This window comes from Lissotriton helveticus, chromosome 11 (genome assembly GCF_964261635.1).
Source record: "Lissotriton helveticus chromosome 11, aLisHel1.1, whole genome shotgun sequence".
NCBI lineage: Eukaryota > Metazoa > Chordata > Amphibia > Caudata > Salamandridae > Lissotriton > Lissotriton helveticus.
Window position 1 is genome coordinate 604,014,929 of NC_136072.1, and position 23,894 is coordinate 604,038,822.

The 23,894-nt window shown below is 42.6% G+C and overlaps 1 protein-coding gene across 1 annotated transcript in view; it reads left to right on the plus strand.

The window, feature by feature from the left end:
- Nucleotides 1-23,894, plus strand: part of TRPC1 (transient receptor potential cation channel subfamily C member 1) — a 391,431-nt gene that overhangs the window by 363,925 nt on the left and 3,612 nt on the right. Inside the window, exons 11-12 of the mRNA XM_078666423.1 lie at nt 735-936; nt 12,426-12,620. Of these exons, the coding sequence (XP_078522549.1) occupies nt 735-936; nt 12,426-12,620 (397 nt within the window). The remainder of the gene's footprint in view (nt 1-734; nt 937-12,425; nt 12,621-23,894) is intronic.

Sequence of the window (23,894 nt, forward strand, 5' to 3'; positions counted from 1 at the left end):
ATTTATAGTTGAGAGGCTAGAGGTGAGTCATTTATTTCTCCATAGTAAGGCATTCATGTAAATTATAATATATGAAACCATGAGTTGAGGTATGAGCATTGCAGAAGTGGAATAAGGACTACTATTGAGCTCAAATTTGGCATCAACAAAAATAGCAACAATTTCCTCTTATTTTCAAGCAAACTGACACAAAGTCAATTAAGTTGGTTAATACCATGCAGCACTTCTGATACATCAGATATAAAACCATCACAACAAATAATTACCTCTAACACTGAGCAGAGCAGAGTTTTCCCTAACAAAACGAGCTCCCTATAGGCTGTTTGCAAGGTGTTTCACAGTAAAGTGGTGGTATTCACATCCACTTTCTAGCTCCAGTGATTCCAAGCAAAAACTCAGAATAGGATCATCATCTAAAGTCAGTGCTACATTAAATGTGACTTGGTCAGACAAAGACTGGCACTTCTTAAATGTTGACCCATCAGAAATGTGTTTGCCCTACATGGGGCAATTTAATGTTAATGAAATTACGTGCTTTAATGGTGATGAATAACTAGGTGTGAAAAATTGCAAACCTCAATAAAATATGGAAACAATAGCCACTAAGATTTCATTAAAGCATTAAGATTTTTTAATTATACACCTTTATTTGTGGTGAGAAAATAACCGAAATAGACCATGTTTTCCAATTGTATCCTTTGTTCATGATCTGAACTGTGACGTTTCTCTTGTAGGTTTATTGGTACGTGCTTCGCTCTCTTCTGGTACATATTTTCCCTGGCACACGTGGCGCTCTTTGTCACCAGGTTCAGCTACAGCGAGGAGCTGCAGTCATTCGTGGGAGCCCTCATTGTTGGCACCTACAATGTGGTGGTTGTGATAGTCCTCACCAAACTCTTAGTTGCAATGCTCCATAAAAGTTTTCAGCTGATCGCCGTAAGTAGTTGGAGTGTTTTTACATCAAATTACAATATCTTATATGTTCTCCATATAATTTCTATATTGTAGAATTGAAGGCATGTGCAAATAGCATTGCGAATAATTTTCAGTTGTGCTTGAGACTGATTTGTGTGGTTGGTTTTAGAGCAATTATATACTGGCATAGGGAAGCCTTGGTAGGTATTGATATGGTAGGAAGACGGATATTGGGTATTTCTTTAGTGTATTTGTATTCACATTCTTCAATAGAGATTAATGATCAGGCATGGGTGAAATACATGCATTAAGGACATGGAATCACTATTTGCTCTTGATTGCATTTCAAAATGCTTTCACCACTGCTTGCAACCCCCAGTAGAACATTTCACCAGGGAGAATTCTTAAAACCCTGAACTGTAACATTGCTATTTACAAGACATATTAGCACCACTCCAACCACAGAGAGTTCAAAACTGGGGCTAAACTTACTAATTATTGGTGCAACGCTATGCAGCAAGACAACTTGATGCACTGTGTCAAAATGACAGGGCAGTATTGTGCCATATTTACTTACATATGGGGCTTTCCTGCTCTCTATCTACGCTGGCACACTTGTGACTGTCTAGCGTCAACGCAGGCACCCTTGCGCCATGGTGCTAGAGTGCCTGTGTTACAGGCAGGTCTGTTTTTATGCAGGAAGGGGCAACTTCTTGCACAAAAACAATCCTCTGAGGCTTTTTCCTCCTTGTATGAATGCTGCCAGTTGCAGCACACATAGAAGGAGGGAATAACGTGGAAAAATAAACATATTTCTCCTCGTTATGTCTCTGCTGGGAAGACATTGCATTTTGACACATTCCCAGGATTACTAGTTTTAATAAATCTGAGAATGCGCAAAAAAACGTGAGTGGATACGTGGGAACACCCAAGTGAGAGTAATGCAAAGTAGCACCCTGCTCTGCCTTGCATTTCTCCAGATTTACTATGCCACGCAAAGCTACGTAAGGTGTCTCTGTGTGGCATTGTAAATCTGACTTAAGGGCTTGCATCACCATTGCGTGATGCAACAGTGACGCTAGACCTTAGTAAATCTCGGGCCAGATGTACCACAAGCTGGTGTACAGACCCAAGGAAATCATGAAAACATGAATGAATGTCTCAGACATATCTTGCGCTGGATAAAACCCATGTTTCTGTATCGTTAGGGATCCAAAACCAAATTGCTCGTCAAGGTCAGGAAAGTCAGAAACCTCCTTTAGTTTCTCTGGCCCAACTCCAGAGCTGCTACTCTATATAGGGATCAGAAAGCGAAAAACCTCTGACTTATATTTTACCCATACCTATAATTTAGCCCCCTAGTAAACGCTGTCACCACGGGCCATTAGGAACAGGGTCAAGACTGATTTGCATATGTCCGGGTCTAAACTGGGGTGAGGATTCAACCCAGATCTCTTGATTGGGGTGAATGTTTAATTTGCTCTGCATTCCGTCCATCATCTGTGTGTCTTTTACTTTTCAAATCAGCATGCTCAAGAAGGTACATATTTACTGAAAGAAAAGTACTGTGAAGAATTGTAAGTTCTGAAGAATACTTCTACCTGCAGATTCCTCACCTTTTGAATATCCCAAGTTCCAGTCTGGATCTAGAAACTCTTAAATAGCGCTCCCATGCCATTAGGAGGCACGTGCTCAACCTCAACACCAAACGTGATGTTACTGGAGCCATAAAGTGCCCCCCTTCAGTGTGATGATGTCAGTTCTCTTTTTTTCCACACCATTGACCCGTTTTGGAGCTCTGCATATCTCCTCAAGACTGTTGACAATTTTTCTTCATAAATCTCAGTTAATCGCAGTTTTCCTTCAACATGTTGCTGCGTACGCGGTCAGGATTCACACCTTGTTGGGACTGTGATGGACAGATGCCCATTATGGACCCTCACAACATCTGTCTTGGTGCCTAGGCTCTGACTATGTCGTCTGTGTATATGCGTTGTGTCAAAAGATGCACTCCAAAGCACTCAAGGAGCAGGAGGCCAAGATGTTTGTGTCCAGAGCGAGAGAAGACCGAAGTGGACATCGAAGGTCTTGACTAAGGTTGGAGATACCAGAGTCATCATCTTCATCAAAATCCTTCCATAAGAAGCGTAAGAAAAAGAGGAGGCACAAATCTCGCCAACACAGTTCGAGAAGTAAGTTGCCACAACCTTCTACTTCACTTCAACACACTTCAGATCTAGAACCAACAGAAGAACAAACAGAGGATTGGCCACCTGCGACTCCATGTAACCCAGCGCTGGTTTCGGACATTCGGCCAGCTGTGGCGCTTTCTCCAAGGCCCCAGCCCTACAAACCATACCTAGAATTCCCAACACCTAGGCTGGATCAGTATTTTCTGCATGGCCGTGATGACTTCCTGCCTTGTGCCTCTTTCACGCAATTCCTGCCGTTGCTTCCTGTGTCAAGGCAAATACAACCCCAACTCCAGCTATGGCAGCTTCTTCAGAGCCAGATACCAACATCTTGCTGGCACCGCAGATGGGACCACAGATGCCACCACTGGCACCCCACACCATGTCACCAGTGCCCCACATGACACCACTATGCCAAAAACAACACCACTGGCACCACAGCTGATGCCTCTGCAGCCACTAGCTCCACCACTGCTGGCACCACATCTACCGGAGAGTTTCCCTCTGATGCCACACCACTGCAGAAGAGAGGCTTAGTGGCTATTAGAAGAAGGCAGGCATTTCTTTGGAGACCTCGAAGGAGACCTGAGTGCAGATGATGAAGGGGGTGACTCATTAGAACCAGACTTTGTGGGTTTGAAGGATGCCTTACTGGAGTGGAAGCTTTTGTCACTGACATGCCTTCCTCCTCCAGAAGCGACCTACTAGCACACAGTAATCAGAGGGGCTGCAGACATGTTAAACCTTCAGCTTCCATCCATGGAGGTAAAATTCAACATTCTCACTGGGGTACTGCATTCCACCTCCCACACAGCAGAACCCTTACTTTTGGTTATGAGGCACAGACAAAGTCTATAACAGGCATATGGGAGAATCCAACAACTACTACTGCCATCTCATGACAGATTGCCTGTTATATAAGCCAGCTTCAGGAGATCCCAGCTTCATATCAGCTACCCATCTATGGGGCACTACTGGTGAAGGCCTCTTCTTCCTCTAAACTGGCACCGGTCTCCTTTGCCTCTCAAAAGCTGATGGGGAATCGAAGAAACTTGAACAATTTACCTAGAAAATGTTTTCCCGAGGCAGTATATCTCGTCTTTAAAACCTATGAATGCTACCTCACTCCTTGGTTGATATGTGCATGCTTTGTTAGAGGCTGAACACTTGATCATCCAAACTCTTTCAGACAACCTGTAACCACACTCCACAGAGCTCATTGGAGATGGCCATGCTGCTGTAAAGCAGGTGATGCAGCCTGGTTTGGATACTGCAGTTTCAGTGGCAATCATGCCTGTTTAAGGAATTCAGGACTTTCACTAGACATACAGACCATGCTAATGAACCTCCCATTCAAATAGACCTTAGCTCGTTGGTGCCAACGCTGAGTCTGCACTGGAGAGCATTAAGGACAGTAAAGCCACAGCCAGACCCCTTGGTCTCCAGACACAACCCAGAGGTTACCGTCAGTTTTGAAATTTTCATGGCTTCAGCAGGGGCTTTTCATTTCGAGTCTGTCAACAGTACGCAGCTCAACAACAGCTACAAAGGTGGCAAAACCTCTCTACAATCAATATAGAGGATAAGGCAAGGGCCAAACATGAGCTATCCTGCTCCTTCCCTCCTCGTCTTGTTCTACATCCGAGCCACCTCAGGGAAGCAACCCTGGTCCTCCAACAAGAGGTTGCATCCTTGCTACTTAAGGGTGCAGTGGAGTTGTTTCCAGAGCAGGAACAGGGTCAGGGGTATTGCACCCGGCACTTCCTGGTCCCCAAAAATGATGGCAGCCTCTGTATGATCCTAAACCTCATGATTCTGAACTAGTTCCTCAAAATGGAAAAGTTCAAAATGCTCTGGAAACTGAAGACTGGATGGTGTCTGGCGACCTGCAGGATGCCTATTTCCACATCCCTAGCCCCGCAGTCACACAGGTAGTCCGGTATAAACTCTATCAGTTTGCGGTTCTTCCATTTGGCCTTGCTTTCACTCGTCTAGTCTTGACGAAGGTGATGGTGGTGGTTGCAGTCCATCTCTGATTGGCAGGAATCCTGGTATTCCCTTACCTTAGTGACTGGCTTATCAAAGTCAGCTCTTCTGAGATGGTTTCTTGCAACTTGGAGCTGACATCCTGGGCTTTTGAATCAACACACCTACATCTCACCTTGTGCCCTCTCAGTGCATCCTATTCATACGGGCAGTACTAGACACCACATTAGCAGAGCCTTTTCTCTTCCCCAGAGGGTTCAAGATATTCAGTCAATGATTCTGATGTTTCAGAGTTCATTGATCAGTCCTGGCGGTCTTACATCTGCTCAATCTGCTAGCTTCCTTCATTCTGTTGGTCACCCATGCACAATGGCTCATGAGGGCCTTCAAGTGATGCCTCCACACAACAGGGATCTCCAACACAATATCAAAATCTCCAGCTACACTTTAGCTGATGTACATTTGGGTAGTGTGGACAGCAAGCTTACATAAGGAAAGTCGTTTCACCCTCTCCCTCTAGTGACAACAGTGATCACAGTTGCCTCCACCCTAGGGTTGAGAGCCCATCTGGAGGAACTGGAGATCAGAGGCCTCTTGTCTCCAGAAGAACAGATATTTTTCATCAATCTGTTTGAATTATGTGCGATACAGCTATCACTCAAGGCTTTCCTCCCTTCCGTTTGTGGTCAATCGGTCAAGATCTTGATGGGAAACACGACAGCTATGTGGTACATCAACAAACAAGGTGGAATGGGGCTGCATCTTCTCTGCTGAAAACCTCTGCGGTCATGAACTCAGGATTATCAGATTGGCTTAGTAACAGTCACTTGACCAGAGTGCTCAACGTGCGCATGGACAGTCTCAGTTAGCATTATCTTGCAAATCACGATTGGGGACGTCATCGAGAGATAGGCCGCAACATTTTCCAGTGGGGGACTCCTCAGATAAACCTCTTTTTATTCACAAGAATGCTCACTGCCTGAAGTTCTGTGGCCTCCAGTGTCCAATGCAGTGAGCACTCAGGGATGCATTTGTCTAAAATTGGAACTTTCATTTCATTACTCGTTTCCTCTCATCCCTTGATTTCTCCTATATTGAGGAAGATTCGTCTTGACAGAGCCAGGTTGGAGTGGTGGATGATATGTTATGTTCACGAAGACAATCCACCAAATCAGACTATTCAGGCAGATGGAGCAAATTTGTCACATAGTGTTCTGATAACTCCATAGACCCTGTTCAGGCCAGTTGCTCTGACATTTTACCATTCCCTCTCTCGCTAGCCGACAGGGCTGCAAGGTGGGCACTGTTAAAGGTTATTTATCAGCTTTATCTGCCTTTCTGTTCGCCTGATCAGCCGCCTCTCTTTAAATCACTTATTGTTCTCAGATTTTTAAGGTGGCTCACTAACAAGTGTTGCCCTGCTGCATTTATTATGCCTTAATTTGACCTCAAACTTTTCTCACATTCCTTGTGTGTCCCCGTTTGAACTGTTAGATAGTTGACTTTTAAGGCTGCTAAGTTTTAAGACATTCTTTCTGATGGATTTTCTATCAGCCAGACATTTTAAAGAGTTACAAGCCTTAACTGTGAAACCTTCATTTAGTTCTTTCTTCCCATACAAGCTGGCGTTGAGAACCATGTCTGCCTTCCTGACAAAGGTGGTTACTTCCTTCTACCTCCCCCAGTCCATTACCCGTTAAGCGTTCTCTTTTTCTCCACATCTAAAGAAGGAGAAAGAAAGACTACAGGTTCAAAGAAAGACTACAGGTTCTTGACCCCAAGAGAACTGTCAGCTTCTGTGTCGACAGAGCCCATAAATTCAGGCTGGAGAACCAGCTTTTCATGGGATATGTTGGAAAGATGACCGGCAAGGCAGTGTGTAAGAGGACATTGTCAAGATGGATAATTCTGTGCATCAGGATCTGCTACACCATAGCACATAGTGAGCCACCAGAAGGTATTAATGCTCATTCAACCAGAGCCAAGTCTTCCACTTCTACGCTGGTGAGAGGTTTGCCAGTTGCAGACATTTGCAAAGCGGCAGCCTGGGCTTTCACTGTACACCATTTAAAATCATTATTGTTTGGACTCTGAAGTGAGGAGGGATAGTCAATTTGCTCGCTCAGTGCTTCAAGATTTCATAGTATAAATGATCACGCAGCCACCTCCTGGTGGGAAGACAGCTTGGGAATCTATTCAAAAGGTGAAGAATCTTTAGGAAGAAATATCAGTAGAAAAAAATACTTAACATCAGTTACTCTCATTCTGAAAGATACTATATCTACCTGCTGATTCCTCACCGAAACGCCCACCTCCCCATTGCATGGCTGATTACACCACAGGTTCCCTTCATGTGGTTTCAACATGCTAAGGAAACTACACCTACCTTACTAGGTAACATCAAGAAAATTAGGAGCCACACACCCTCGTCACATCGTTAAAATAGCCAGGTATTTGGGCGTTGTCGCAAACATTCCTGAAGACACAACAAAATATGTCAGCCTAATTCCAAATATGAGGTAAGGTTAGTGGTAATCCGTTTGCAATACCCCATTGCAGAGATCACAAAAAAAAGGTTTTACTAACCTGAAGGCAATCACTGATTCCTATTGGAAGATTCCGATTAGAAACAGTTTTGCTCCCAATTCCGTACAATAGTTGTATGAGGGATTAGTTAAAGTGGTACATAAGGTAGGGTTAGAAGGTAAGAAGGTACACTTCACCATGGACATGTGGAACATTTGTTGGTAAGTCCCACTGGGAAGCTGACCTATTGGCGAAAGTGGAACTGCTGTGGCACCGAAGATCTCACCACGTTTTGTTATAATACAGTGGCAGAAATGCTTTACATGGTAATGGGTACACTACTAACTGCCATAAGATCAGCTGAAAATGTAATTGCTGATCCACTGGAATTCTGCAGTGCATATGCTGTGTCACCTGTTTATGTCATACAGTTCTGGAACAGCTGAGCATTTAAAGAACCTTCATCACCACAATTTGTTTTCAGTTAATGCACAGTATCTGTGTTATGCTACAGCCATTTGAGTAGGCCACACAATGTGTGAAACCGAGCGTTGTTCCACTTAGCAAGGTATTGTTGTCACTATATTTTCCTAAATAGGAACCTCTTCTGAATGTAAGGGGAACATGACAACTTGGGGGATCCAGGCTTTTCATGACTGGTCAAACAATCACGTGTGATTACCATTGCAAAAAATCCCATTTAATCATTAGAAACATTGGGTTGCTTTCCTTGACCCCTACACTAAACTGAATGTCTCTACTTCAGTCCCAATGAATGAAGGGAAACATAAACGTAAGTAGGGTGTGTAAAAATTAACCTCTGAGAACAGAGGCAGGAAAGATGGTAACATCTGAGCACCGCAGTCATCCAACAGGAGGTCATTTGTCAGTGCTCTATTCTTAATTCCAGCAATATCCACTTCAAGGTGAAGTATGTAGTGTTCACGACTGTGAGACAGTCATCCCTCTGGCGCCCTCGACTCCTCATTGTGCCAAGAACGATGATTTACTGCAGTCCTTCATTTCCATTTTGCATGTTGTCATTGAATGTTGCCTCTCTGCACTAGCTTGCAGTCAAAGGGGGTTTAAGGGCTGCTTATTCAATTGCTTGCAAACGCTGGATGAAAGCTTTCTCTGGCTTATGCAGAACATCTAATGTATCTAAAAGATTGTCAAAATATCATCTGAGTTTGCTAACTTCTGACTCCAAGATGACTTGTTTCCTAGTAGGAGACAGGTTAAACCAAACAGTAGTGGGGGACATGGTGGTCTCACAGATGCACATAAATCTGGCCATGAATCCTTAATGATGATGAGCAATTTTGATGATCATTAACACTTCTAAACAGTTTCTAGCACTGGGGAGAGTCTCTTTCTTTCTCTCTCACTTTCTTTGCCTCTCTTTCACAAATGCAGAAGCGTACTCAGACTCACAAACACAAACACCCACCCTCACCTCAGCATTTTTTAATAGTTCCATAGTGGGGGATTTATATATTTCAACCTACTCTAGCATATTAGTTGCCATCAAAATTGGAGAGTTGCACAAACTGATACGTTGTAGCTGCTCACCCACAAAGAACAATGACATTAATAATGTTAAAAGTCTAGAGTGGAGAGTGGAGGTGCTGGATGCTCCTCATGTCACTGAATGAGTGGCAGAAAGTTTGACCCTTCTCACTGGATCCCTGGACTTTCCAGTGATTCAGCCTCTACTGCTAAACCCACGTGACACCATGAAATAGCTCCATGCCCCTAAAATGATGTAATGCTGGTTGCGGGCCAACAATATCAGCATGTTTGCCATGTGGTCACACACTTGGCAAATTTCCCTAAAATGACGGCCACGTATTCACTTTGTTTGCTTTCGGTGACTTTGACTTTGCGACTGTATCTGCCATTTTTTTTTCTTTTCCTTTATGGCGCTATTACTCTGTGCACAGAAATTTTTCCCAGGAGTGTGATGGTGAACACAGATGTGACAACTTTGATGTAGAGATTCATGTGAAAGACTAGCCGCTGTTCCTTGTTTTTTATTGTAACTTTGAGGTTTTGGGGCAGAGTGCTGAAAATATCACGTTTTCCTGGTGCGGGCCCGCCAGGTGGGCTTGTAGAACCCAATGGCCATGGGCGCAGAAAGCTTGCTACTCCTGACATGCAGATGGTTAGACCCAGGCCATCATGCTTCACCGTGCCAGGCACCACTGCATCATCCTCCACTTCATAGCACCTTTTCCACTCTCCTTTTCAGGTATATTTCCAGTTTACCTTGTCGTCCTTATCAATTGACCCCCTTCTTCTGATTCAAAGTAGATCATATCAAAGTAGATCATCTCAACATCAACTCCATGCAGACCAGGGCACTCTATTTGTTGTATCTCGAAGTGACCACTGTATACACCAGTTCCTCCTTTCATGCTCCTCCTGCAGTCCGTCCATTTCAAAATGCAAAAGCCAAAACTAATTAACAAATAAAAAATGAACTCTACAAATAAAACACAAAAGAAAGTTAACAAACACAAAATAAACACAGACAAACAAAAAAAAAAACCCATAGAAGATAATGCAAATATACACAATAAAGTGATTTGTCTCTAATTAAATATGAAAATAAAAGACAATAATGCACTGAAGGCTAGTAGGGCCTCTTAAACCCTGTGGGCGGCTTCTACTAACCCAAAAGGTTAGAAGAGACATTGGCTTCTACCACCCCTGGTGGAGAACCACTTCCCAAATCTATTCATCCCATCCTGTCTGGATGGGATCTCTGTAAGTTCAGTACATTCGCCGGGCTGGACAAGGTTTTTTGACAGCAGATTCAGTTGTGGCTGTACTTTGGATACAGCAGCAGGTCCCCTAACTCCAAATGGCTTGGCTGGAAAACTGAAGGTTGGTGGAAAAGGCATCTGACATTCTCTGCAAATGCCCTGCATACTCAAACTGCTCAAACTGCTCAAAGACCCCCTACGCCTCTTGAGATCTCTTTTCTAAATCTCATTCATTTGTCGAAAAGCCTGCCTCACACTCCTGCAGTGGATCCAAACCCACCAAAATAAGTAAGAACTCGGTTACTTGTGGATGCCCGAACTCTATTATCATCAAGTAGAACCTTATAAATCACTCCCCAAATCACAGGAGAGATGCAAGGAGTCAAAATGGCATGTTTATTTCCTAAACCTCACCTGCTCATGATGTCACATACAGTGGTTTTTTTTTTGTTGTTTTTTTAAATTGAAAATTACAATAATTTATGATCATTGCTAATGTTAAAGTATCTGTTCGGAACAAGAAGAGAAAGAAGAAAATAGAAATAAAATAAAAATGACGAGATATTTTAACAGGTACAAAGCATCAGAAGAAGTTTGATGGGCTTCTAAGAGACCATGATGCAACATGTTGTGGAGGCCTTTTTCGATTTCTACTCTTGATAGCAATAATTTCCTATCATGTTGTGCCACATGCACATGATGATCTTCATATAGGGGAAGGTACAACCACTTATGCCCTCATTTCATGGACGTTGGGAATTCCAAATTGCAATTACTAAATGTGATGGAATTCCTGCATGCTGGGAGTCTTTATTTGCACGATTTTCACGAGGTAAAACCAGATGAAAGTTGTGCACGGAAATTACTACAAGTTGTGAGTTTTGATGTTTGACGGATTGTGGAAAATGAAGACGCAGAATTACAAAATATTCCCTACCGTAAGGGGCTTTTGTAGGAATGATGTGATAATTCTGCACCTGTTACTTGGCACACTTGTGGCATCGTATTTATTAGGAGCGGCATTACTACCTCAACTACTGGCCTAAGCAGAATGGGCTCAGTAGACTTTTTTTTTATTTTTCGTAATCATATGATAAGCATAAAAAAAAAATGCATACCTGATGGCATGAAATTTCTTTTGCTTTTATCATGTCAGTAATGAGTTCAGCTGGGGAAAAAAACATGGGAGTTATCTCTTCTGAAACAAAAGGCAAATATGGGTAAATGATTGGAAAGCCCGTTCCAAGATGTCTGCTGCCGTTGCCCCAAAACAGTCATTGACCTAAATATATATAGGGGCAGATTTACTAACATTTTGTGTGTGTAACATTTCTTTTGCATCACAAAAGTGACACAAACAAGCAGAATTTTTTTTTTATTATTTACTTTCCTGCTCAAAATTTGTTTTGTGCTGGAAATGGCCTGAAAGTAAAGCAAAGAAGCGTGAATGTGCTTTGCGTTACTTAGCGTCAAGGGGACGTTCCCATGCAACAACTCATGCTTTTTGATGCAAAACCCTATCTACCAAAAATGTGAGCCAGGTTTTGCGTACAAAATGAATGCCATTTGAAAGCAGGTGTTAAAAGGAGAAATGTTTTCATTTCTTCTTTCTTTTTCCGACTTTGCATGTGTGCTGTACTGTACAGAACACATACAAAGTAGGAAAGGTTTTAAAGGTTGTCTAGGCGTAGTATTTTGTGCGGAAGGGACCCTTTTCGATACGAAACATATGCTAGACTCTCACACACAACCTTGCATTATGGTGCAAAGATGTATACATTGTTTTCGTCAGCAAAATTCTGCACTAGTGCTAGGGATAGGGGAGGACAATGCCATATCTCTGCAGATATGGCGCTCTCCTGCTCCCTCCCTGTCATTCAACGCAGCACAGCATTTATGGCTGCTTCGCTGTGTTGGGTGACACTTTGGTAACTCTGCCCCATAGGCCTTTAAATTATAGGAAACTATTACTATACTTTTTTCATGTATTTTGAATGCGTAACTTATTCATTGCTCATGTGCATCTTTATTCCTACAGAACCATGAAGACAAAGAGTGGAAGTTTGCCCGTGCAAAGCTCTGGCTCAGCTACTTTGATGACAAATGCACCATGCCACCACCATTCAACATCATTCCTTCGCCTAAGACGATATGTTACCTCTTTAACAGCATCAGCAAATGGATCTGCTCTCATACCTCCACTGGCAAGGTGAAACGTCAGAACAGCCTGAAGGTGAGGAAAGTCCCGGAAAGCTGTAATTGCACGGCCTGCCCGAGACAGTATGGTCATTTACTACCAACCAGAGGAAAGTTCCTGTGGTGTGGAACCATGGTTATATTTAAAACATAAACAAGGGTGGTTATCCATTCATACACAACAGACAAACAAGCTGCCTACTTGCAGTGGTTTAAATCCTTACAAAGCATGTTTAGATAACCTTGTTTATTTTCAAAACATGAATCAGTTTGGGGAAGTTGGAAATCTATAGCAACCATTAACCAAGAAATAAAATGTGCATGACTTGTTTTCCTTCAGTGAGAAGATAACCCGATGGATACAGGGACTCCACGAGGAAAATTGACAATTTTGATCACTTTACTAATAGCAACTTTTACTGCCATTTGTAAAGTACATTGTTTGAAATTCGGATAGGCCTTTGGAAGGGTTAGTTGTCAGATTTTTGCATTGCCATGCTGGTGGTGATCTAAGGACAAATGGACTGACTATGTTTGTTGTTAAGTATCTGCGTATGTTAATAAGAGCTGATCAGCCTTGTTTGTTGGTTCTGGAGGAATGGTTTTCTCCCTTGTATTACGTAAGTTACAGCTTCTCAGCTAAAGGCCCATTCTGTTGTTTGATAATGAGGAAACATGATGTATGCAAAATTAGATATGCACCCAGAATATTGACTCCAGAATACCGAGGCACGCAAATATCAAGGATAAAATATTGAATCCAAAATATTGAAAGGTAAGTAATATTTACTTTACTTAACTCCACTTATAGTTACCTTGGTTTTATAGATATATATTAATGTGGATTTAAGACTAAAACTCTATACTTCTCCATTTGCACTTACCTTTAGGTATTTTGTTCCTCGATAGTCTTTCCGTGATATTCACGTATGTCCTTATTCTCTGCCTCAATATTCAATAGTACAATTGTGTAATTAGCTCATGGTGTCTACATACTTGGCATGATTTTATGCAGTAATAGTCACTCTGGGGTTTATGTGTCTGCCTGCTGTCCTGTTGCCGTTTTTGTGGTGGAATGAGAGGTAGTCTCTGGTGGGTGAGGCTCTTTGAGATGATGTTTCATGGTTTGAGGAGTAGCATTCACCTGAGGATTGGGAGTTACTTGCGCAGTGTTTAATTTCCATTTTCCTTTCTGATTACAACAAGAGAAACATCCCGTCAGGCACTTTTGGTTACAAAAGTGTGTCCCCAGTCCACACCTGACCACTCCGTTAAGAGTGGCATGTCTTCTCTCCAAGCTGACGCAACTATGGGAGGCCTAGACTTTTCTATGTAAATTCACATAGAACCTTGGTCAAAAAATTGTCCCATGATGTAGAGGTCATTAGAAATCCTTTATTAATGCGGTATGTATGCCCTAGGTGTAGACCATGTCCTTGATACTGACAGCATGGTTTCTCCCTGTTATGGACACATTATACAAGTCTATGCGACTTGGACTGGATGCTTCCCAGGCTCAGTGATGGTGAGAAACCTGGAGGGACCGCAATGTTCTGAATTCTAGATCGCCTTGTGAAGAATTAGTTGACCTACTTCAGTACTGGTCTTAGGCTGTTGTCTTAAGGTGACCACCTCTGTTTCTATATCTCTTCTCACATGGGCAAATGCCTTACGCTCAGCTCATAAGTTATGTTACTTAGTAGCTATGTATAAATGCTGCTAACTCTAGACACTCTCTATCAAACAAGTCCTTCTCTTCAGTGTCCTTAGAAAATGAGGTGAAGGGCAGAGGCGTTGTTAGTTATGTTAGCACCTGGCAAGGAGATAAAGGCCAGAACCCCTCAATCTTTAAGCGCAGTTCAAAAACACTTCTACCATGTGAGTTCTTCCTCTGCTCGATGCCTCAGTACAATCCTTTCCCACATCTATATTGCAAATAATGCACCAGCACACCTCACATCTCCAACTCAACCAGACTCATCAATATTCCACTCATAAATACCCACTGTAAACACACAGTACACACTCACCACCTCATGCTCATCAATGCACTGAGTGCCACAACATGCTGTCAGCATAGCTGACCACATTACTACCATTGATCTAGATGCCATTGCTGTTACGGAATCCTGGCTCTCTCCAGCTACTACACACTTTACCAATGACCTTATCCTTTAAGATAGGAGCATCCAGCACATCAGCGGATGGAATCAACTAGGAGGAGCTATCACAGTCCTTGTCTGGACCAAACATGCAGGACCAGACTGGCCTACAGGTGTTTTGGTGGACTGGCAGGGTGGGGGCCGGTTTCATGCCGGTAGGAGCGAGTTTTGTGGCTCGGGACCTGCTGGCCACATTAGTACTTGCAGTGCTTTGAAATAAGCAATGCAAAAACAAATTCATTAAAGGACTTCTTAAGCACGCTTTCATGCACTGCTTATGACATCACATATATCAACAATGACGTGAAATCTATGGCGGCGCATGTTATACTTAAGTCAATTTCATATAACTGGTCATTTACAGTGGTTCTTTTGTTTTAAAATTGTGTTTTTTATTATTATACATATTACACCTACATGTGTGTGTGTGTGTATTAGATATTTTAATGTTTTTATTGCACAATATACTGAAGTATACTTCACCGAGGACCGTGAATTATGTAAAAATATTTTACAGTTGAGTGTGGAACACACATTTTATCATCGTAATTACAATCCACACTGCAGAGCTTTTACATTGTTAGCAATACTAGGATTATGGAAAATGGAGAACATAATTATGCAGCAAGGTCATCTAATTCTGAAACATAAAGTGCAAATTATGCTGCATATTCTTAGGAGTATTATTTGTATGAATGTGAGATACAAACAAAAATGTTGGTTTAATATGCTAATTTTGCAAACTTTGTGGAAACGTATATTGCAAATGCAATAAATCCATAATTATGCTGTAAACACTGCAGCCAAAGAATTGCCAAAATCCACTGACCCTCAACATTGCCAATTTTTTTTAAACAATTTATTCAAGAAATGTAAACTAAACCTAAACATTCTAATTTCAATCAGGGCCCATTGTTATGTGCAGTTTAAAGAAAATAACTTTTTCAAGCTAAGTACCCCCAAATAAACATTTATTATTAAAAATATGTAATGGGTGTCATGTAATATCCTAAAATCCACTGAAATTCACCAGTTATGACTCAATAAACTAACCATCACTTGTTCTCCCATCATACACTGCTTATGACCTAATACATCACTGATGACATTTTGAAATACATCATTGATGACATCTCAAATTACATTATAAATGCCACTGATGACTTCATTGATTACATCATCCTTGATACTGCTATTGACATTAGTTTAGATTTTTCTAATAACGTGAAAGACGGGCAAAACCTCTTTTTTGGCATTCGTTGTTTTGGATGTACTGTGTTTGTAACGATGTAATTCAAAGGTAATTGATAGATTTTATTGGTTAAGTTTCTTATTTTGCCACACAATGGTGGATTTCTTCTTCTGAAGTAATAGTCTGTTTGTATACTGGTTAGAAAGGTGTATATTGCACTTTCCATGCTTCTGTACAAAGGTAGGGTATGTTTATTTGGGGCTATTCTTCTGTTTGCCTATGTATATGTTAATGTATGTTGCATGGTGAGAGAGTGTATCACACTATATATGTGTTCTTGCTAGTGGTACTTTAATTGACTATGTTTTTGTTTGTATTCATCAGTGGGCGTCTGGTCGTATGATTCTAGTGGAAAGTAATGGAGTATTTTGAAATCATACTGTGTGCGTTGTAATTTGATATTGAGTGTCTTTCAGCAGTTGTGTGGTTTATTTTGGTGTTTGCTTTATGTTGTTGTAGTGCATGTGTGCTACTGAGATTGTATTGTATTGGTGGCTTTATAGCGCGCTCAATTACTCATGAGTATCCTGGCGCGTAGAAATGCAGAGGAGGCAGAGATATCTAGAGAAATTACAATGATAGTTTAAAAAGGTGAGTTTTAAGTGCTTTTTTAAAAAGATTAAAATCCTGGATAGTGCGAAGCGACAGAGGGAGAATGTTCCAGGCAGTGGCTGCCTTAACAGTGATGGACTGACCACCAAGGCGGGATCGATTAAAACGGGGAACAACCAACAAATGTTGGGAGGTGGACCGTAATGGGCGACTCGGCGAATACCAAGCAAAGCGAGTCCTCAAGTACGCGGGTCCTAGGTCATGAATGGCTCTATGCGCCAGGGTGAGAGATTTAAACACAACCCTTTGTTTGACAGGGAGCCAGTGTAGCCTGCGCAGGTGTTGACGGACACTAGACTGCCTTGAGATATTGAAAAGGAGTCTGGCCGCCACGTTTTGTATAACTTGGCGACGATTGATGAGATAGCCAGGAATACCAGAGAACAGGGCATTTGAATTGTCAAGGCGAGAGAGAATAAGAGCCCTTGCCACTGTCTCTTTGGCCGTCCTTGGCAGCAAGGGAAAAAACCTACGGAGGGCTTTCAGAGTGACAAAGCACCCACAAGTGAGCTTTTTAATGTGCTCCTCAAATTTAAGGTTTTCCCCAAACCAAACTCCTAAGTTCTTTGCTGATTTGCCAGCCGCACTTGGGAAGGGAACATCAGGTGGCCATAAAGATTCTCTAAAATTGGGGGGAAACTGCCCGTAGAGAAGTATTTCTGACTTAGATAGTGGGTGTCTGTTTATGTGAGGCCCAGCCATTGCAATGAGAGCCGAGCTGGAGGGGTGCTGCATTTTGAGCTATTTTATGGGATTAAAAGCACTTGTTGGAGAGTACCTTGTGTGCCTAGCAATTTTCAGGCAGTGATAAAAATGTCATGATAACTCTGGTGATTAATGCATCTGCTGAGAGATGATTTTTACTCATCATAAAGTCGCACAAAGGGTTCATCTGCTGCAAAGCACATGTAACATAAAAGCACATGTAACATAGAGGTCACAGAATTGAATTTTATATAGACAGCTCAGTGAGTTAATTGCAGTTTATAAGTTACAAACATACTAATACTTTTTTGCCCCCCCCCCCACTCAGGATGTGCCCCTTGTTGACGAATTTGAATCAATGGTCCGCCAAATGTCATACCAATGTGTGATACAGCACCAAAGATATTAGTAAATAAAATCATTTTGACCGCTTCTTTATATTTCCCCCTTTATCAGATCTGCCTGAAATCTGAGATTCCTGCACTGGGATTAATTTATTAAGAGCTTGTCAAATATCATGCAGATTCATTAACCAACACCCAAGCTATTGTGAAATGAACCCATTTTTGACTCACCCTTTTTGACTCTATTCCTCCTTGATGAAGTTGCATGAAATTCGTTATATTAAGAGTAAGTTAAACATAAACGTCTGCCAGATTTTGTACCAGTCTCTGATAAGGCACAAAACTTCTCGGCATAGCAAACAATTTTTTTACCTCCCCATCAAATGTTATCCTTCGTGATTGATCTCAATAAAACTTGACATACAAACAGAAAACAAAATATGCTAAAGGTTTGCACATTTTCATGTGGATCCACGTGGAGGGTTGCAAAAAACAACAAGTGATGGACTGAATGTGGATCAATGTCACACACTCCCCCAGTCAAAAGATCTGGGCCCAAATCCATCGTTTTTTTGCACTCCACACCACCCTGGGTCAGATAATGGCTTTATGCAAATCAGCTCTGACCCTGTTGCCCCATGGGAACAGTCCAGTCCGAACTACAACAGCCATATCTTTCCCAGACCGGAATCAAGCATCCGAGGACCGGACCGGTTTCGAGGTAACACCTCTCTTCAGCCCGGCTAGCTTGACTCCAAGTGGTGTGGAGTGCCTGGGACCCACGTCTGGGCATCCCCAGCGCACTTAGGGCGGCAATTGCAAAAAACAACAAGTGATGGACTGAATGTGGATCAATGTCACACACTCCCCCAGTCAAAAGATCTGGGCCCAAATCCATCGTTTTTTTGCACTCCACACCACCCTGGGTCAGATAATGGCTTTATGCAAATCAGCTCTGACCCTGTTGCCCCATGGGAACAGTCCAGTCCGAACTACAACAGCCATATCTTTCCCAGACCGGAATCAAGCATCCGAGGACCGGACCGGTTTCGAGGTAACACCTCTCTTCAGCCCGGCTAGCTTGACTCCAAGTGGTGTGGAGTGCCTGGGACCCACGTCTGGGCATCCCCAGCGCACTTAGGGCGGCAATTGCAAAAAACAACAAGTGATGGACTGAATGTGGATCAATGTCACACACTCCCCCAGTCAAAAGATCTGGGCCCAAATCCATCGTTTTTTTGCACTCCACACCACCCTGGGTCAGATAATGGCTTTATGCAAATCAGCTCTGACCCTGTTGCCCCATGGGAACAGTCCAGTCCGAACTACAACAGCCATATCTTTCCCAGACCGGAATCAAGCATCCGAGGACCGGACCGGTTTCGAGGTAACACCTCTCTTCAGCCCGGCTAGCTTGACTCCAAGTGGTGTGGAGTGCCTGGGACCCACGTCTGGGCATCCCCAGCGCACTTAGAGGGTTGACTTCAGGGACATTTTGGATGTGGTAAATTCCCTGAAAAAAACAAAGGTTAATTTGAATTCAAGGTTATCTTTAGTTATAAAACCTCAATGTATCCCTAAGCCCCCTCATAAATTAACAAAAAAACACACTGCTAAAGTGCAGTTATGGTTACGAAATAAACACACAAAAAAATCACTGAAGGCCGGGCACAGTAGGAGGTGGCCATCTGCAAAGAGCGGGCGGAGGGTTTGTCTATAGGCCATGTAATGAAGCCACCCTTGCAAACATGGTTAAAGGCCCTTTGCTGCAGGTGTTGGCTTCCCACAGCAAATTGAGCACATGGCCTGGAGCAAGCCCCTACTGAGCGCAGCCGTAGTCTGAGTGCAGTGATGGTTAGTTATAAATAAAACTAGAGTTCCCAAAAACAATAAATACATTAATTGAGGAATGATATAGAAAACGCACTGTGTGAAACTCAAATTTCACAAGTGAGGTAAACATGGTGTTTCCAAGTGTTGACCAAATCTCTAAAACGGGGCCAAGTTAATAGCCAATAAATAATTTTTTACCACATCTCATGTTGAACTTTGCCTTCCTCCTTATTGGATCTGCATGAAACCTGCAATTTCTGCTCTGGGTTTAACATATTAACAGCCTGCCAAACTTCATGTATATTTAATAGTTATTTGCTCATGAAATAATTCCCCCACCCTATTAACTTTGGCCGCTCTTGAAGAATCTGCACAAACCTTACCATGCGCACAGAAAACTAAACATGCTAAATGTTGGCCAGATTTCATTTAGATTGCCTAGATTTCATAGTTATTGGCAAATTGACTATTTTTATCACCACCTTTTAAATGTCCCCCTTAACAAATTGACAAGTTTGATATAATTTTGTTCAGCAATTTTGTGTTGTCAACCAAGCATTCCTATGGGAGAGAAAATGGGAAATGTAACTTTTGGGATCCTAATCGGATCAGTGGTGTAACGATAATTGAGGGGGCCCCCCTGCCATGTACGTGGAGGGCCCCCCTCAGGACTCTATTAGGAGCTCTCAGGCCGAAATGTAGTGCTGAGGAGGCCCCCTTGAGCTTGAGGGCCCCCGCACTGCGGGGGATGCGTGGGCCTGTGTTACGCCCCTGAACCGGATGTTATGCCCCCCCTTGATGATCCTGCGTAAAAATTGCCATGAGACCCGTAGATTTATGCACTTTTGTAGAAAAAAATTACCTTAACTTATGATTAAAAAAACTGTCCATGAGAACCCCAGCATGGATGCACTTTTTTTTTTTTAGAAACAAATAACTTAACTTATGATAAAAAATAAACTGCCCATGAGAACCCCAGCCTGGATTTATTTTTTTAGAAAAAAATACCTTAACTTATGGAAAAAAAAACTTACAAAATTCACTTAGGTTAAAAGGATATTCTAGTTAGGTGAAGAAACCACTGAAATTTACAAGTTAGTGTTTACTAAGCAAACTATAACGTGCACCCTCATCGTGCACTGCTTATGATTTCACATATTACAAAAGGAGGAGGGAGCACTCTGCATGGCACATCAGCACACATTTAGCCCAGAGGTATTGTGGGAACTGCAGTGCATCATAACAGCACCCCAAAACAATGTATTGCTCTCTACTGCAGAAGGAATATCCTGAACCATGTGTTTACAGATATACAATACTGGCTGCACCAACAAGGCTGAATAACTCAAGATTGTCACTGAAGTAAGTGTTATCATGAACCTGCATTTACAATAATGCATTGGGGTGAACTGAGTACTGGGATGTGAGGCAGCCTACTCCCACCCTCTTTTTCACTTCACATGTAACATCAGTCATGACACCTTCAATGGTATAATTGATGAGATCTCAAATTACATAGTTGATTACATCACTGATGACATAATCCATTGAATGTGACAGGCTGGTATACACTTTGCTTAAAAGTTATTCAGCAAGGTACATCTACAAATACTTTTCTATAGCCACTTTACTGTTAAAGGGTGTAAGCTTTTGTTACATGCTTGGCCTCCAAATGGGTCTTGGGTGAGTGAAGGGATTGAGCTCTCTGTGAACGGTTGTGCATGGCGCGTACTCTGTGCACAGCAGAGACTTGCAGACTTGTGTCTTGTCCACTTCCTACAAGAGGTCTGCTATCTGGAAAAACGTTGCTACAGTGTAAAGGTTGTATGTAGTAGGTGCTTACTAAGGGGCATTGAGTGTCAGGAGAAAGTGGGTTCTGCATCAGAAGTTGTTCATAGGAGTGAAGACCAGGTACTTGCCCACCAATGTGTGCTTTATTACGCACTAGAAGTCTGCTATCTGGAAAGTGTTTGATACAGGGTGAAGGCTGTGTGTTGTAGGGCCTTCAACACCTACGAGCCCTTCGTGGGTTTAGAGGGAGTGGGCTCTCCGTGGAGGGGTTCTGCTCAGGGTGGTGAATGTTCGAAGTAGGTACTTTCCTACGCATGTGTGGTCCATTGCCCATGAGAGGTGGCTATCCACGACTTTCCTACCCATGTGTGGTTCATTGCCCATGAGAGGTGGCTATCCACGACTTTCTTACCCATGTGTGGTTCATTGCCCATGAGAGGTGGCTATCCACGACTTTCTTACCCATGTGTGGTTCATTGCCCATGAGAGGTGGCTATCCACAACTTTCCTACCCATGTGTGGTTCATTGCCCATGAGAGGTTGGCGGTCCAGGGCTAAGGCTCTGTGTATTAGGGGCTTGATCCCCTAATGGGGCTTGAGTGTCTGTAGGGAAGAGCTATTCACAGGGCGAATACTATGTGCAGCAGGAGCTTGCTCACCCATGTGTGGTTGATTGCCCACATGAGGTCAGCTGTTCACAACATGTTTGTTACAGGGCAAAGGATGTTCATAGGAGAAACTTGGTTCATCTAAGGGGGCTTGTGTGTCTCGAGGGAAATTTATGCTTCACATGATTGTGTGCCATTCAACATGTCATGAGTGATATGTGAGGTCATAAACAGTGAAAGGCAGGGTGCAAGTTATAGTTCTTCATGTCTGTGTTAACATAATTCCTATATCCAACTGTACTGTCACTTTAACCTTAGTTTTTTTTCAGCCTAAAGTAATATGTTTATTACCGCACCCAACTATAATGCCACTTTAACCGTTGAGTTTTCAGTGAATTCCTAGTTTTAATATTTCCGTAAATTAGTGTTATTAGGATAGTGAGGTATGATGTCAATGTTATATTCTTTTTTCTCTTCAGTTATCAGTACTGTGCTTTAATTTCTTTCAACGTGATGGCTATTATTATTTTTCTTTAACTCTCCACTGGTATGCGGTACTCCTGCAGGACTGTAGAACCAATTGGAGGCACCTGCGGAGTTGCGTGTGGCTTTTACTTCCTGTTCTCTGTCTAGTTAGAGTACCATGGAACCGTCGTAACCAAAAAAAGTTGTATTTAATATAAAACAGTGATTAGAGGTTTTCTATGAGATCAGATAATGAGAATGCCTTGAATCTTTTTGTGTAAAGTTTGCCTTGTTTCTGACGTTTGTGATCATGCAGGAGGTAAACACCCCTGACCACGAAACCGTCACCCCGCATGTTGTTACAACGCGGTTGTTACAATGACCGCGTTGTAACAACGCATACCATTACAACGCAGGTTGTAACAACAACTTGCGGAGGGGGGAGAAGGTGTTGGATTTAAAATCCAAGACCTTCCCTACTGTCCGCACAGACTGGAGTTGGAATAGTAAATTATACTATTACAACATCCAACGCCCCCTCCACAAGTCGTAGTTACGACTTGCGGGGTAATGTTATGAGTTGGTACAACGCAGTCGTTATAATGACCGCGTTGTAACAGCATGCTGGGTAACAGGCTACGGAAAAAAGGCATATTCTATGCAGGAGTACCTTATGAGTATTGTGACAGTACTGCAAGACCTATGACACACGAAGCCTTCTGATTGGTTGAAATCACAGTCTTTCTCCATTTTCATGCCCACCCTTTTATCCTCATTTTGGATTACACTTGTCTGTGAAGACAGATGGTGTTGGGCCCTTGTATATCTATTTCATTTGTTGTATTTTTGGGGGAGATTAAGCCATGGCTTCATTAACACACCATGAGGAAGAAGCTCCAGAGGAGGGGATGAAGTCTGCAAGACCCACCATGCAGTCAGTTGCATTGGATTTCTCAGTGGAAGAAATAAGTCTCATCCAAATTTGACACCTGCAAAATATGCAAGACGCAGTTCTCCCATGGCACAGTAAAAAATACAGTCACGGAACCTCTGGAATGTGAAAATATACATTCCATCTATTCAACTCAGCTGGTTTGGGCTGAGAGCCAGAGTGACCTGGAGGAGGTGTCGACTTCAACATCAGGACTCTCCATAGTACCCAGAGTTGCTGTGCCCTCCGTATTAGTCCAGGGGCTGTCTGACCATATTCCTGCAAAAAGGTACATGCTTAACCCTATCAGTGCTACCGTCAGCCGCTGAACGTTCGGAGCACTACCTGGTTGGTGCTGCGAACATTCAACGGCCGACGCAGCCCTGCCCACTCTATAGAACGCTCGTACTGCGCCGAAATAATGGCTGCAGTAAACGAGTTAATTATTACAGGAGATGCAGTAAGATTATTTACGCCAGAGACATGAGCAGGAAACGTTGGTGCCAGAACACCAGTGTCCTAAGGAAAAGTAAATTGTTTATTTGCTGTCCAAGCTCTGAAGCTCTGTTTTTGTTTTTGTGTTCAACCACTCAAAAAATAGAAAAAAG